Here is a 15,168-nt window from a genome sequence, read left to right on the forward strand (position 1 = left end):
CAAGGCAAACAGAGCACTTGCGGCACCAGGATGGCAGATCAACGAGGAGGAAGCGTAAACCCGCGCGGGCAGCTAATCTGGTGTGACAAGTCCTAGCAGTACATAACATTGTCACGCCGGCGAATAGTACACCCTGCACAAGCATCCATGAGAGTGGAACGTTGCTTGTTCTCAGTACCTCAGTTACATCATCAATGTAGCCGCCTGCTGAACGAATACATCGTTCAAGTGAATCATCAGAGGGCTGAGGGCACAGAGGGCTGGCGCGGTGAAGAACAAACACTGTACCATGATACAGGCGGTGCCAATAACTAAATGTTGAGTTACTCCAAAGGTTGTATCAAAAGGTAGCATGAACAGTTTCAACATCTTTAACGTACTGGTATGGATACGCGGTATCCTTATCTTGCAAACACACACTCCGCAGGGCATCTCTCCACTGGTCCAACTCGGACTGAAGATCGGCGATAATATTCTCTCGCTGAGATGGAGTAACGTCATGCATTTTGCCATAGTAGACTTGAGATATGATGCGACTCTGAATTTGTCTGTGTTTAATGTGGTGGATGGCAGAAGATGCTGCTTCAGAGGTATCAGCAGGGAGTCTCGACGTTATATGCTCCTCACCAATCGAGGGAGGTCGACCAAGGTTGTATGACAAGGTTATCTCAATAGCGTATGCAGTCCAGAAGACGCGACTCCGTTCGTCAATGTCTCTCGTAGAGACTTGGTTGAGCTTAGGGACATAGTGCAGCCCTATTTCTACAGCTGTCTGTGATGATGAGCACATATTAGTAAGTAAGAATGCTATATTGCTGAAAAGATAATACTTACCCGCATAGCCATGCCAGCGAGTTGCCACTGGCTAGAGCCAACAGGATGATAGAAACAATATATGCATATGAGAAGCAATGCCTTGATAAACATGACACTGGGGCGGAGATGTTCCATACTGAACTGAAAGTGTTGGGAAGCCTTTGTAAAGAGTTCAGCGGGCGACGGTGCCTTCTCTGATGGACTAAGTTTCCTCGGGTCGGTTTGTAGTTGCTTAACGGCGTTGGGGCGGTTCGTCGCACCTAGTGCCATGATCACATAGAATATGCTCATCTCTTGACCCAGGGATCCTACGACGTTGTGTGACTGAGCGGCGCTGCATTTCATGATCAAGTCGTCTAGAGACTCCAAGTCAAACAACGCGTAAACAGGGTGCACCCACAATTTGTATGACTGCAGTAGCAGCTGAACCTCGTCTGGGGATATATGCCGATCATCTGTGGCATTATTTGACAACTCTCTCACAGCACTGCTACCAGAATGTTGTTGTCTCCCTGCGGGTTGCTGTCGGCTACATGATTGCACGAGAGCTATTGCTGATGTCGCAAATGCAGCTCCACTGGAAGGGCCAAGATATCTCGACTCGCCGGTTGCATTGAGGGCAAGAAGGCCCATCTCGGGAGCGTCATCATCATTCCTATTCGATGATGGGTTCGTGGCAATAGAGCTCAGGTCCTGAGTCCGGGAGCGATTGTGGCTGTCTTGGCTTGTATCTGGAGTATGGCCGTGCAGGAGTCCCTCATCCTTTCCTTGAGCTACTTCGAGAGATGTACCGGTCGGGACAGTTTTGCAGTCCATACCCAAGACTCGTGATAGTTCATTTTCAAGCCAGTGAATTCTCCTCTGGGCTTCTTTTACGGCTCTGGACCGGCATTAGCGAGTCTGATTCTCGATCGCCGAGTACATTCACGGAAGATAACTTACCGTGCACTGTCACTCTTTCGAGGCCGGGCATACGGCTCACATGAGATGTCAGCCTGGCTGCAATTCCGACAATCCGGGTAACCGGTACACTAAACTCCGTGTTAATTGGAGGACTTAAGTGAAGACCGACGGGCTCAGTTCGAGCTAGTCATTCCCTATAATGGTCATGAATGGGCATGCCTTACTCTAACTTTCTTCTCATGACACCGAAGGCACGCTCGTACCGAGGAGTTAGTCATCAATTCTGCACGCGAGGCTCCGAGAGCATGGGATTCTCTAGCATCAGGGCTGTTCAGTTGTTTGTGGCGATGTGGAACTCGGCGATGGATGGCCGACGTCTTTCTTATATAACAGGCAACACTAGTAATTTGTGGAGGTTCGGCGCCGACGTTGCCGAATGACTCGAGAATCCGAAATTGTGGCTGATGTGGGCGTTTGTGTTGGAGATATTCCTAGCCAGATTGCAGTATGCTCGCCCTGCAAGTCGTTCAATGACAATTACTGATATACTTGGCGATAATGACATGATGATCGCTTTTCAGCTCGAGTTATGTATTCTACTTCTCGTCCCATTGAGCTTGCTTTATAAGCTCAATGGTTAATCTGCACTGCAGACAATCCGATTACCCCGACATTAGATAAAACACCGAGTCATTTCTACACTTGCGCATAACTCTACAGAGGTAGGCAACTTGTAACTTCTGAGCCTTTAAAGCTTAAGAGTATACATTATTTTACACTTTCATGATGCTCGGCGACATTAAATTTCCCTTTTCGGTTTTTAGTTGTATATTTCTACAATCGACCCGTCCACGGCGACATCGAACAACATTGCCAACGGCTCTAACTCTCTGCCCCATCCGTATTTACTGTGCTCTTCACGTGCCCCGGAAATCAGTGTGAAGAAACCAGCATGAAGAATGCTGGCTCTTTAACCACCCAATAGCCAAGGGTGTTCATCTCCGTTGAGACCCCCATGATTAAGCATTTCTTGCAACTTGTCCCCCTCATGTAAACAACTAGTATCATATTCCAATACATTCATAGCTTTATTCTTTGAATGGCCGAGTTTCTTCACTGCTGCGTCGGCTGGCTACCACATTCTTAGCCTTTGGCTGCCGCCCTTTTTCGAAAGCTAAAATGCCTATCTGTACAATAATCATGACAACCGAAGCCAACCACACAATAAGCAAAACCAAACCAACGAGTATTAATATCCCTACAAGCAGCCACGTAAGAAATAGATTTGCCATCCCACTTGTTCCTCTACTTCCGCCGTTGATCTTGCTTATACCCGACACATATACGTTTCCCAACCAATAGCCGTCTAGTAGCTCAATTCCTAAAATCATCCCGTAGAAAACGACTCTTGTGAGCCTCTTTGAATTTGAGACATTTAGGCTGTCTGTAAAGTTATATGTCAATGGCAGAAAGACTATTGCTGCAGCTGTGATGCCGGTGCAGACGATGAACAGGAATCCATTTGGTTCCGCAAGTAGTGAGGAGGTAATTGCCAGACTAGTGGCCATAGTAGGCTAGAGTGAGAATGAGGAGATGAGAATATTTGTTTGAGATAATGAACAGCTTGGTAGGTAGCTATGCTGTCTCTGGTGCTGGTCCCAGTCGGTGGCGCACGGGAATCAGGGGATCTTGTAGGAGGGAAAACAAACGTGCGACGAACAGCCAGACGAAGTCAGGTAGGTCTCTAAAAGGCAACCAGCATTTGGTGGCGTTTTGAAAATCAAGGGTTGCGACCAACCGTACTTGAGATATCCTTGTCCGGCCACACAGTCCAACCAATCGCCTGGTATACTTGAAGAAACCAGACATTTGAACGTCGCGGGCGGCTGACCTGGGTTGCTCACTGCATCGAACTAGCCTGCTTACTCCCTGTTGCAATGCAACGGGAAGCATGTTGAAACCCTTGTAAACAACTCGCAAGTACTGTTGCCAAATCCAACACCAACCAACATACTATAAGAGGTATCTCAACGGCAGGTTTCTATGAAGGAAGAGTAAAGGGAAGAGGTCAAAAATACATTTTAAACGTGTACACCACGATAAAAACTACTTTTATCGGGGGTAACTGCTTTAGGAAGATGCCGCGTAACAAATTATTCCCGCCCTCATGTGGTAGCTAGATGCCATCGTCATGGGCTCGATGCATACTGCAACAAGGCAACTCACATTCAAATACCAGCTTTGAGTGTTCAAATAGCTCAACCTCAGATAGAAACATAAAATCTATAAATTGAACAGCTTTTCCATGCATGGGAAGATAAAAATCTTGGATATCAGTCGACCAAGTACAATTTCACTTTCAAAGACGAGATCTTTAATATACTTCTTCCATTTCTCAAAGAATTAGTTCTTCAAGTCTAACATGAAGAAATTCATCCCCATTCTTTCATACCTCTTTGCCTTCGGGCTAGCTGACCGGGAAAGTCGAGATCTCCCAGACGGGCTCCCAGTTGGCCTTCACGCAGAGTACGTTCTTCCCGGCAGTGAGGAGCGTATTCAGCTCTGGCTCCCAGAGCATGATGGGCCGGTCAAAACAAAGCAGCTCACCACGGCTTTTGTTCCCACCGTTCACTATGAGCGTCGTATCGACCATTCTGGTCTGTATGAGCGCGACATCTGCGCCTACATTACAGACTGCGCAGGAAGGGCCTACTCAACTGCAGCAGCCTGGGGCGCCGTCGCCAAAGTAGCTACTGTAACCACTTGCCAAGGAGTGGCTGGCGCTGTTAGCGATTATCTCACTGAGAATAACTACGCAAATACCAAAGACATTATCATTAAGGGCGTAGTTGTTGGCATTGCTGTCAACTTGGCGTCGGTGGCGCCAGGATACTGGATCAATGCCAAACTAGAAGCCACCAACGCTGATACCAACGGACGCAATGATATTTGCGGTGAAAAGGACCCCAAGACGTTTTCCGGCAATGCTGCCAGTGCCGTCTATGAGTTCTGCCTCTCTATACAGAAAGAGCAGAAGGAGCAGGCTACGGCCAACTTTGACACCCTTGACACCACTGATGGAAACGGTAATAACCGTGGTGGCTTCCAAGGGCGTGCTAAGCTATTCATCTCGGAACAGGCAGCTACTTGGGGTGATATCTGCCGTAATGATTATGGAATTGACTGGAAGGCTAAGATGCGTCGCACATTCGGTGGTCTTACTGCCAACTGAAACCAAGTGTATCCATTACAGCCAGGTTTTACCTCTCGTCATCGGGGCATTAGGGTCTGGGCTGGGTTGGCGCAGGCTCTTACTGACTTTGTCACACCTGTAAGCATTGAATGCTGGACAGGATGAGAATGATAAGAATTCTCCTTCTTGAATACATACATGAAACTATTAGCTTCAATTTACATACAAATACAATTATTGCGAACTAGAAGATTTTACATATCTCAATAGCCATCATCAGCTTCTTTGACATACTTAGTCCAATTCCCCCCATGTCTAAGAATAGCAATACGGTATATCAGGCGTATACCTAAACAACTAGGTAATCTGGTTTCACTTTTGGCAAATCGTGGCTTTTTAAGCTAGCAACGGCATTAAGTCATTTGGTCCATTGGACTTACCTTGCCTCCTGCGGCACCATCAATCCAAACAACAGCTACGTAAATGAGAAGATTGTCAGTCGCAATGAGATGGTGGTTGCAGCTACTAAGCAAGTTTGCTACATCTGTCAATTGAAGACATCCCAATTGCTCAGTCAGTCATCTCTATACAAGGATCCGGCCACAGTTCAATTCCTCCATGGCTACAACAACGCATAACCTGCGAAATCAGCAAGGGAGTCCTCAACATGTCGCAATTTTTACGAGATAGGTAAGAGCTGCGAGAAATGTTTAAAATCCCGCTAATAACTGAGAACATGCAGTTGTCAGATCGAAACCTAACAACGACTGAATGAACCTGGTAAGTAAATGTTGTGAGGCCAACACAGAGCTGCAATGCAACTCTAGTCGGATATCGGCACCCAGAACTTGCACTAATTATGCAGATAAGACGAGTAGCTCAGTCCCTGCTTGGCAATAGCCGAAAATAATGATTTCCGTAAAGCAATACAGAAATGAGGCACCGGAAGTGTTGTTTGCGAAATGTAATAACTTGTCAACCCCCAACATTATTCTGGGTATTCGTTCATGAAACAATAGTGTATGTCGACATATTTTCATACGCGCCTAGAGTGAACCTCTCATTATTGGCTACATGCTTTGGGTCATAATAAATACCATCACCAAACATGAGTTACGGAGTATCAATTCATTTACAAGTAGCCCATGACGGTAAGAGACGTTGCCGCACGGCCACAGTTGTGATGCTGAGGATAAAGATGCCAACGCAGTTTGTCTTGGCAGAAGATGTAAATGCAAGTCTAGAAACTTCTCGTCATTATGTGTTTCTTTCACTGGCTTCGGACAGAGCAATCTATTTACGAAGAGAAACACACTGCATGTATTCCCACCCTTAACAATACAAAAAAATACCAAAAGTACGCCCTCGAACAGCAACTACTTCATCAAGGCTGAAGATATTGCACATCATCGTCCTCCTCAGATGTCCACAACATCCTCCCCTTGCATACATGTTCCTGAGCATACGAGCGATATCTATCCAAGATGTCAGTCTTAGCCATACCGACTTTCTGCTCATCAAAGCTAAAATGGGCCGCTACACCTCCTCCGGCAGCCACCACAACTATCGAAGACATTAGCCACACAACAGACTTCCAGGGGCACAACGAGTTACTTACGACGTCCCAATTTCCGCGGCATCTTCACCGCAAAGTAGTCTTCATCATCCTGACCGATCGGCTTAACAGCATTGATATCTCTGCCGGTAATCGCGATTAATTGGATACCCATTCGCAGGTCTTGATAATCCCAAGTGTGAAACCGATATCGCCATAGCTCATCTCTCTCCATGTTCTGGAAAAAACTGTAATGCTGCTGTGCGCCAACTGCCCAATTCCACCAGCCGCTACTTGTGTAAGCGCTGTACGTTGTTGAAGCTATTGGTGTTTTATCCAAGACATGATGGTTTTTGTGCAAGACCGGCAGCCATCGATGCTTTCGACCCTCTGGAGGAGACCATTCAGTAACATTGAAGTCATCAGGTCCGCTCCATTTGGGTAGTAGAGAGGCGCGCCAGTTGACTACTTGCGGGCCATGTCTGTCAATATTCTCGGGGTAAAAGGTCTTATTCTCTGGCAAATACGGGTGTACTGCTCCCAGTCCCCAATGCAACCAGCTGCTAAGAGGCTGATTGATAATATTGGCTCCAACAAGAAAATAGTCCGGCCGTGTAGCCCTAGTGTGAACCATGGACATGATTGTAGTGTCTTCAATAAAAACCTACACGGAGATGAGCAAAACGGCCATTGTGCAGCGTCTCATCAACGTCACGTACGATGTCAGTGTCCACCTTGATATATAGTATGTCGTCTTCAATAGTATCGTATGCGCTTGCAAAGGCCTTTTCAGTAATCTTCACTTTTACTCGTTTGTAGTCCGGCTCGGAGTTGATGAGCCTATCAAGGAAGGCCAAGTCCGCTCGATCATGGGTCCGTTGCAGCCAGATAACCTCGTCGAGGAGTCCACCGTTTTTTGCAAGGTTACGCTGTGCATCAGGATTAACAGGATGATAAACCAAGCCTTTACTGGTTCGATTGATGATATTTTTGCCTACCTTGAGATAACAGTCTAAAATAGAGGCTTGTTGACGTCTACCATAGAACACAAGACCAACGATTTTCAGTATCTGCGATTCTTCTCGCCACCGTTGTATATCGGATCGCATTTCATTGCAGGACTTGATATTGTATTGGAATGGTTGATTGAGCCGTGCAGTTCTGGGTTCTCGTAATGTTTGGGTAAAGAAATAGCCGGAGAGTGCTAAGAGCGCGAGCGCCGTTCCCAGCAGTGATCGCCTCAGCGTCGGGCTAAACATGGCGATCCGGTAGCAATCCGTGGCAGTAATGCCAGTTGACAAAAAGAACACCAAGATCCAGCGCATTCTCATAGAGTATTAGCCTCCTACTCTTGACAGGAGAATCCAGAAAGTGTCAGAGGAAGATTCTTCTTCTGTGGCGGGCATCGATCCTTCAGCTCTCGAACATTGTAAAAGGGGCAAGTTGTATGCCAATACCTGCCACGTGCTCTGGGATATGACTTATTTTGTTGGCTAATGGAGTTAAACTATGACCGCCTAGTTGACGTACGGTGTTTGGCATCCGTGCCAGTCCTTGGCTTCTGGTCCCACGGCGCCAGGCTCTCGCGGGCACGCGTTATCGAGATACGGACTAGATGACAGTCCAAACCCATTCGTTATGTTTAGTGTCCCAGATCAAGATGTCAAATTTTGCTCTCGTTTTAGTGCTGGGCGAAATGTACTGCTTGAGATCTTCACCAGGAATTTATTGCGTCTCTTTTACATCACCATGCAAAAAGTACGGCTCTCTACCTCGTATGCCCCAGATTGAATAGATTTGCGATAGAAACTACACTTTTACCCGGATATTATTATTTTATGTACTACCATGTCAAAGATTTGATGGTTGTTGAATGGCTGGTTATGATGATATACCATAGAATGGCGCGTGTAATAGGAGGCATCCAAGCATATAGCTAAACCTGCCCTCTCCCATGTTCTCAGAAAAGCTCTTACTATCTGTTGACTTTCCAAATTGTTGAAAACGAAACCATTGTGCTGATTAACATAGCAGAGTATTCGCAGATAGGCTCAAAGCCGGGTGCTTTCTGGTCAGTGCCTCGCTAGAAAGAGTTACTTCCAGCGCGGGTATCCGTAGGCTGTATTGATCAGGAGAGGGTAGTGTCTCCGAAAACATTTCTTGCATCGCCGACCGTGATACTAAGTAGCCTGACCGGCCCTGTGCGAACGGAAAGATGCCAGGGCGGCCAACATAGTGCGGTTCTCCTGGGTCGAGGCGCCATAGCCATTTTCTCACTCTTGAATATAGAACACAAGTGTTATGATCGATGAACAAGTACCAGTCGTCGTCTGGTCGCACGTCGAATGCCCGTTTCGCTGTAACAAGGTTGTGATATCTGTTGTCCGTCCAAGAATCGTCCGCAACCTCGTGGCATGAGCATTTTCCACTCTTCGCAAGACATCTCTGGTGGCAAAAGCTTGGGATCGTTGGGGGTATTTGCCCATCGATCTCAATGATCTGACCAATATGGCTTATCACACTGGACACTCCATAAGATGGAGAAGACTTTGGAATGCAGATAGGCATGATCTGCACATTGTCGTCAGAATCCGTGCCGAAGCCCCGATTTCCTATGACCAAAAGTACTCTGGACGCTTCCGAGACAGTGCCACAGGCATGGCTTGTTGTGGCAGGATCCAGGCTATTGTTATTTGGCTCATCGTAGGAGCCTCTACACCGGCCAAAGAACGTATTCCTTCTTCTTCCACAAAGTGGGTTTAAGCTGTTGGGCGTAAACATCAGAATCGTCATGAAGACAATCGCAGATACCACAACGCCACGTATTCGTCGACGATCGCCTGGCAGTTTAGTGTGCTGCTGCTCCTTGCCGGCCATCTTTTGAGGTGTCTAAGAGTATACCACTTGCGTCTTGAAGGAAGTGGATGAAGACTGACAGAGAGGCTTGTACAGCGGTGACAGACAGGTGAAGAAGTGATGACGAAAGTTAGGGGCGTGCAGTCGGGACGCGACAAGAAGAGAACGTCCCTCTTGTGCGGTGGCTTGTCGTGGTTACACTTTCTCTCTGACTCCTTGTTCCTCTCTTTCGCCGATGGTTAGTCCCTCTCCTGACACAGTAGGGATCAAGAGATTTGACCTCTCTTCTGTCTGTTGGTATGAGTTCGTCGCTGCATCGCTTACGCGAGTGCGTGACGTGGTGGCTACACCCAACTTGACCAACAAGGAAGAGGCGGAGACATGAGTTGCACCGTTTTGGGTGACCAACCAGTAAAGATAATCCCGTCATGTATGTACTTCGTAATTGCAAGGCATCACGGACCAGCTAGCAAAATGAGTGTGGCCTCCTGCATTCCTCCAGCCCGGACCAAGCTGCTGTGGGACGAAAGGGGCAAGAAACCAGAAAACTTGAAATTTCGTCGTGCCATAGAGACACCTTGCGCTGTAAATAAGACTCTCAAGGCTTCTTAAGTGACAACCACAGCGTGAAGTGAGATATTTGGAGCTACCCAAGCATGACTTTCGTTTCAATGGATGCAACTGCTTCGGTTTGTTATGGAGCGACGAGCTGTTTGTGATATGTCATTAATGTGGTGGCATTGCCCAGGAACAAGGGTCGTTCGAACCTTGTTCGCAGAGTGACCAGTGTTCTTCAAATATCGACCAACATTGTTATTGAATAACGAGCTTGGTATAACCTGCATCAAATGTCAATTTACCGGTCTGAACGATTCCGGCAAGCGCCGACTTCATCACACACACTAACACAAAGAAACAAGGCCATTGCAGAAAAAGAAAAAAGTATTTTGCAAACATCTCTACCGAGGTCTTCATGATTAGCTAATTACGTGCATATCCATCGTTTTGGCACCCCGGCAGAGGATCGATAGAAACGAAGTTGAAGCTTGCCTCCCCATTCCAAGTCACATGACCCTCCAGTTTCACGCGGGAGTCTTGTAGAGGTCAAAGAGTCGCATGGATCGCCAAACATACTGGCTGCTTACCTATCCAAGGCAGACAGCAGTACCAGAGCGGCACTTCCACACGAGCTCAGGGGAACCCATCCACTGGAAGTAACCCGCCTCATATCGCTTACACTTGGAGTCCATCTGACCCAGTGCGTAGTTGATGTCCTGAACATCTAGGTTCCCAGAGCTATGGGGGGCGTTGATGCAGTAATAGACGTATACGCCACGGCTATTATAGCCAAAGTAGTCAGGTTTATCGCTGGAAAATCAGTCACGACCGGAGCCAGCCCAGTTTTTCAGCGATACAACATGTCAACGAGAGAAGGTTCAATATTGCTTGCTTTTTCTAACCTTCCTTCCAAGGGACCTTCCTTTCCAACGGAAATAAGGTTCAATATTCAATGCTTTTGTCAAACCTTCCTTCCTTCAGCTTTCCCTTCCAATGTCAGAAAAGTCCCTCAAATTGGTCTATAAAAGGAGGTCATTTTCCCCTTCTTTCCATCAGTCAGTCAGACAGTCAAGCAGATAGTCAGTCAGATAGTCCAATTCAATCAGTCATTTCCTTTAATCCCTCAATTCCATAGCTATTCCTAGCGATACAACAGCATCGTCAACACCCCCGTGGTCGAGCAGGTATCCCCAGCAGTCAATCTTGCGCTTTTCGATAGCAAAGTCAGACCGCCTCTGTTGGTCCTGTGCGTCTTGAGTAAGAGCGAAGGTGTACCTTTGCCCAGTTTCCAGGGAACTCACTGAGGTAAGGCCGTTGGCGTGAGTGATACATTTGTAAGGACCGTCAGGGAGATTTTTCATGCCGGCCCAGCGCTTGGCAGTGGTACATCCAATGATGAACGCCAAGGTGAAGACCTTCAATTGCATTTTGACCTCTTGGGGTCTGGTGGTGGCAGTGGAATGGCTGCGGAGATACTAAGCAAGGAGTACAAGAATGCAAGAAACAATGAGATTCACGAGGTGATTTATACTCTGTCCACAGCACGACGCCTTCATATAAAATGTAGTCTGGGAGGCGCTGTTTCCCCCGCCGGGTTAGGCGGCACCCCGAACGGGTAAGGCGCCGTTGCCGCCATTGATGCGGTCCACGCCAGAGCCCCACCTCTCAGAACCAGATGTATAAATAAGTTAAACCTCCCTCCACTTCACAGACTTATACTCTTGACCTCAGTCTCCTCTCAACAGACACTTTTTTTCCCGTCACAGTTTGCATACCGCCCTAGCTTCACATCCATAAACCCCAGCCCATGTAGATCCTTTTATTTCGCCGCCCTGTTAATGCTCTCCCCTAAGTCACGTTGGCAGCCCTCCGCCCGCTGTAACCAATCACCAGCTGCCTCCAGACCTAGGCAGAAACCACCCTGCGTGCTTCTTGTCTCGACAGAATAGCTTATTAGAGTCTGTTCTTTCTGATTTACAAATGACGATATATAAGGGCTCAACCACATCTTCACACTCGTCATTTTGCCTACGTCCATATGGGTTAGGGACGTCTTAAGACAGTGCTCTTCCCTCCGCGGCATGGGCCTTAAGATCAACGTTACCGACAACTAACCTAATAGCAAAAATGCCGCATATTAAATATCGACACGTTATCAGTGTTGCCTTAACGAGCTGAGATGCATGGCGTGTATAGATTTAGCCTAATATTGCGTGCTTAGGGCAATAGGATAGGAACTTTTAGAAATTACGTGATAGCGGACCTGGTTAGTTATAGTTAGTTATGCGGATACTTTCATGGCACCTCTAGCTTGCATTAAGTTAGAATGCATTAATAGATTAGCATTAATGGTTTTAAACATAATCTTACGACTAATAATAACGATAAACTGAGGGTTAGGGGGTAAGGACGCTAGGCACGCATGTGATTACTGAAGTGTTAGGCTAACTTTAATGGTTTTACTAAGTTAGAGAAGGCTATTTTTACGGCAATATTGACTGGAAGAGAAATATATCCGGAATAAGGCGCGGAAAATATGGCCTAGCATCGTTATAATTAGTGACTAATAACACGACGGGATGCCAGGGTGCCCCGCTGGACTACTATATCTAATCACCTCGGCTGTATCCTCGAGGAGGCGAGGCCTCTCTGCCTGTGCGATATCTGACTGCTATTCGGTAAGTTATACTTAAGTATAGTTATGTCAGAGGCCAATACGGTATATAGGGCTGGGCACAAGGGTTATTCGGCATCAGCCGCTATCGCTGTCTTTTTTTTTTCCCTTGCTCAACGGTATTCTTGTGACTGTTCTGACACTTAGATTGCTTCTAACCTTCATACGATAGAGTCTGTTGGTCTTCATCTGCGGCGACAAAAGGTGTAGATACCCTCCTTTATAGCAAAATTTACTCTAGAAGAAAATGATCTTATCAAAACCATTGAAGGAGAAGGAGCAGCTTGCATAGACGCAAATTCAGGAGCAGCATGGCAACCAGTTACATACTCGATCAAAGGAGTCGCTTCAAGTGCGGTACTGCACAAAGTTGAAGAATCGCGAGATAGCGTGACCGACCAACCACACTTGGCCTAGTAAGCATGAGTGGCATGTCACTGAGTAGCTAAGAGAGCCGCTGGATGTTAGTTGCTGGCAAACGGACCTGGTAGAACGGACCAGTGGATGCTGGCGGGGACATGGCATTCGGGTCTGGTGGACAAGGCCGATCAATATTGACATGTTTTTCAAGACTCTTGTTTTACAAATCAGCCGTTACATTCAGGCAGCATTAATCTGAAGAAATACCATGAGAACAGCAGAATACCTATTCCAAATTAGCACATGCAATCCAAAATGAACTTTGAGAACTCACGCGGCAGTGGCAGCAAGAACCTCAAATGGCCTTGCAACTGTCGTACTCGCCAGCAAACTCGTAAACAATAACACAAACCCAGTGATAATCCCAAGCCGCTTAACTTCATCCCTCACAAATTGTAGCCACCACATTGGCCCAAGCAGCAGAAGGAGCCCCGTTGTAATAATGATGAACGCTACAGACGCATCAAGCCGTGCATTGCTGTAGTAATTCGTCGTAGCAGATTGTGCCTGGTCTGGCTTCGTTTTTGTTCGGAAAAGGTTGCTTAAAATGATGGGCCTGAATTTCTCTAGTAGGAGTCGTAAAGGAGATTTATCGTTACGCACAAGAGCGACGACATCTCGGCCAGCTCGAATAAATTCCAGCTCCTTAGCATCAATTGCATGTTCGTGGTTGTAGGCCCAGTTCTCTACATTTTCTACCTGGTGGTCTTGTGCGGACTTCCAGCTTCTTATTTCGGAGAAGCAACAGACATATTCGTCTAATAGAGTCAGTTGCCAGGGAAATTAAATGGGAAAAAAGATGAAATGACATAAACTAACTATACTCTTTGAGTAATATCTTCAGTTGATCGAGGATCTCTAGTCGATGTGGTAGAGGTTCATGCTGTAGTGAGCTGCAGTCGCCTCTTGCGTCGGAATATTGTTGTCCTTCATGATCAATTTGCTCTAGTTCCTCGCTTAACATGACGATTTGATGCTGCATAAGTAGGAGGACACGGATGTTCAGCTGGCTAAACCGCCGGAGGATTAGAAAGTCTCCCGATGAGGCCATCCACTTGGAGAACCCAGGATATCCTTCGTATCTCCAGTGACTTTCGCATTGTTCCGACGGTGTAGAGTCTGGGGGACCATCTGTGGAATTGCCAAGAATTTTATCACCCGATCTTGACATGTTGTTCTCTTCCACCATTACGTCCTCATGTACTCAGGGCCTTTCATGGAAGATACCGTGAATTAGAAAAAGGAATGCTATTTCTCTCAAATGTAGGGCCGAACCCGGGAGTTAGGCTGATTGCTGAGTCGCTCACCGCATTTTATCGACAGCCTCACTTTGCATTTCCAGTCTTCTAGGCTTCCCTTGCACTGCCACTCAGGGTTGTATTTACAGCCGCACACGCACACATGTTTCTCCCCAAAATTGTCCTTACATAACAGTATCATCACCTCCTACGTCGAGTAACTTTCTCAAACCAATTAACTGGAATATTAAATCATTAAAGAGTAAGTACCATTGTCTGGTGGCCCGTTCTTCGATGCTTAGCGTATTGAAATTTTATTAAACAGTCTCCGAGCGCGGCACTTGAACCAGGCAAATCTGACAAGACAATTTTGCACATAATGTCAACCGAGTCTCTGGCTCCCTTGTGCTTGAAAATGGACGACTCCAAGACGGCAACTGGGGGAATAGAAACTAAAAAAGACTCGAAACGTCGCGCCTCACAGCCGCCGCGACTTTCCCTCGTATCAACCCAATCAATCACATCAAACTCCTCGATTCAATTGATCGACACACCCCCGATGACTTGTGGATCTTGCGGGGTGCAATTGGTTCCGAAAACGAGTCCCTATTCTTTGACGGACTCAACTCAACAATCAAAATGTTGTGAAACTTGTCGTCGGAACTCGAAGCATTTTAAAGACAAATGTGGGAAATTGGATGATCCATTAACGTATTGTGAATATTGTCATGGAAACTCGACTCCAACACGCAATGGGTTCGTTCCTGGTACAATGAAGCTGTCAGGGCTCACGGTGAGGACGGATTCGCAGTGTCTCGACTTGGTTGTATCTGAAAGTCAGTTTCAGATTGATACCACTTCGGTTGATTTCGTACATCAAATTGGTTATGAGGATCAAGTTGCCGAAACGAGTCTCTACAATGGTGTATTTCATGCGAGAGGCCGAGATCAGGTA

At 46.7% G+C, this 15,168-nt stretch overlaps 7 protein-coding genes across 7 annotated transcripts; 1 reads left to right on the forward strand and 6 right to left on the reverse strand.

Annotated features, from left to right (window-relative positions):
• Positions 1-340: 340 nt before the first annotated feature.
• On the reverse strand, positions 341-1,789 carry VFPPC_10486 (fungal specific transcription factor domain-containing protein; the record flags this gene model as incomplete). The annotated part of the gene is made up of 3 exons (XM_018288852.2): positions 341-772; positions 835-1,694; positions 1,759-1,789. The coding sequence occupies 3 exons, from the start codon at positions 1,787-1,789 to the stop codon at positions 341-343; spliced, it is 1,323 nt and encodes a 440-aa protein (XP_018137452.2).
• A 2,352-nt stretch (positions 1,790-4,141) lies between these two features.
• VFPPC_10488 (hypothetical protein) lies at positions 4,142-4,951 on the forward strand (the record flags this gene model as incomplete). Its single annotated transcript, XM_018288854.1, has 1 exon — positions 4,142-4,951. The coding sequence occupies one exon, from the start codon at positions 4,142-4,144 to the stop codon at positions 4,949-4,951; it is 810 nt and encodes a 269-aa protein (XP_018137454.1).
• Positions 4,952-6,296: 1,345 nt separating this feature from the next.
• Positions 6,297-7,726, reverse strand: VFPPC_10489 (mitochondrial-processing peptidase subunit alpha protein; the record flags this gene model as incomplete). The annotated part of the gene is made up of 3 exons (XM_018288855.1): positions 6,297-6,475; positions 6,531-7,131; positions 7,187-7,726. 3 exons carry the CDS (start codon positions 7,724-7,726, stop codon positions 6,297-6,299), a joined length of 1,320 nt encoding a protein of 439 aa, XP_018137455.1.
• Positions 7,727-8,489: 763 nt separating this feature from the next.
• Positions 8,490-9,344, reverse strand: VFPPC_10490 (hypothetical protein; the record flags this gene model as incomplete). Its single annotated transcript, XM_018288856.2, has 1 exon — positions 8,490-9,344. The coding sequence occupies one exon, from the start codon at positions 9,342-9,344 to the stop codon at positions 8,490-8,492; it is 855 nt and encodes a 284-aa protein (XP_018137456.2).
• Positions 9,345-10,996: 1,652 nt separating this feature from the next.
• On the reverse strand, positions 10,997-11,308 carry VFPPC_10492 (hypothetical protein; the record flags this gene model as incomplete). The annotated part of the gene is made up of 2 exons (XM_018288857.1): positions 10,997-11,125; positions 11,183-11,308. 2 exons carry the CDS (start codon positions 11,306-11,308, stop codon positions 10,997-10,999), a joined length of 255 nt encoding a protein of 84 aa, XP_018137457.1.
• Positions 11,309-11,700: 392 nt separating this feature from the next.
• VFPPC_16876 (hypothetical protein) lies at positions 11,701-11,964 on the reverse strand (the record flags this gene model as incomplete). The annotated part of the gene is made up of 1 exon (XM_018294629.1): positions 11,701-11,964. The coding sequence occupies one exon, from the start codon at positions 11,962-11,964 to the stop codon at positions 11,701-11,703; it is 264 nt and encodes an 87-aa protein (XP_018137458.1).
• Positions 11,965-13,121: 1,157 nt separating this feature from the next.
• On the reverse strand, positions 13,122-14,146 carry VFPPC_10493 (hypothetical protein; the record flags this gene model as incomplete). The annotated part of the gene is made up of 4 exons (XM_018288858.1): positions 13,122-13,127; positions 13,183-13,201; positions 13,250-13,733; positions 13,795-14,146. The coding sequence occupies 4 exons, from the start codon at positions 14,144-14,146 to the stop codon at positions 13,122-13,124; spliced, it is 861 nt and encodes a 286-aa protein (XP_018137459.1).
• Positions 14,147-15,168: the final 1,022 nt, after the last annotated feature.

The sequence above is a fragment of the Pochonia chlamydosporia genome (assembly GCF_001653235.2).
Source record: "Pochonia chlamydosporia 170 chromosome Unknown PCv3seq00011, whole genome shotgun sequence".
Lineage (NCBI taxonomy): Eukaryota > Fungi > Ascomycota > Sordariomycetes > Hypocreales > Clavicipitaceae > Pochonia > Pochonia chlamydosporia.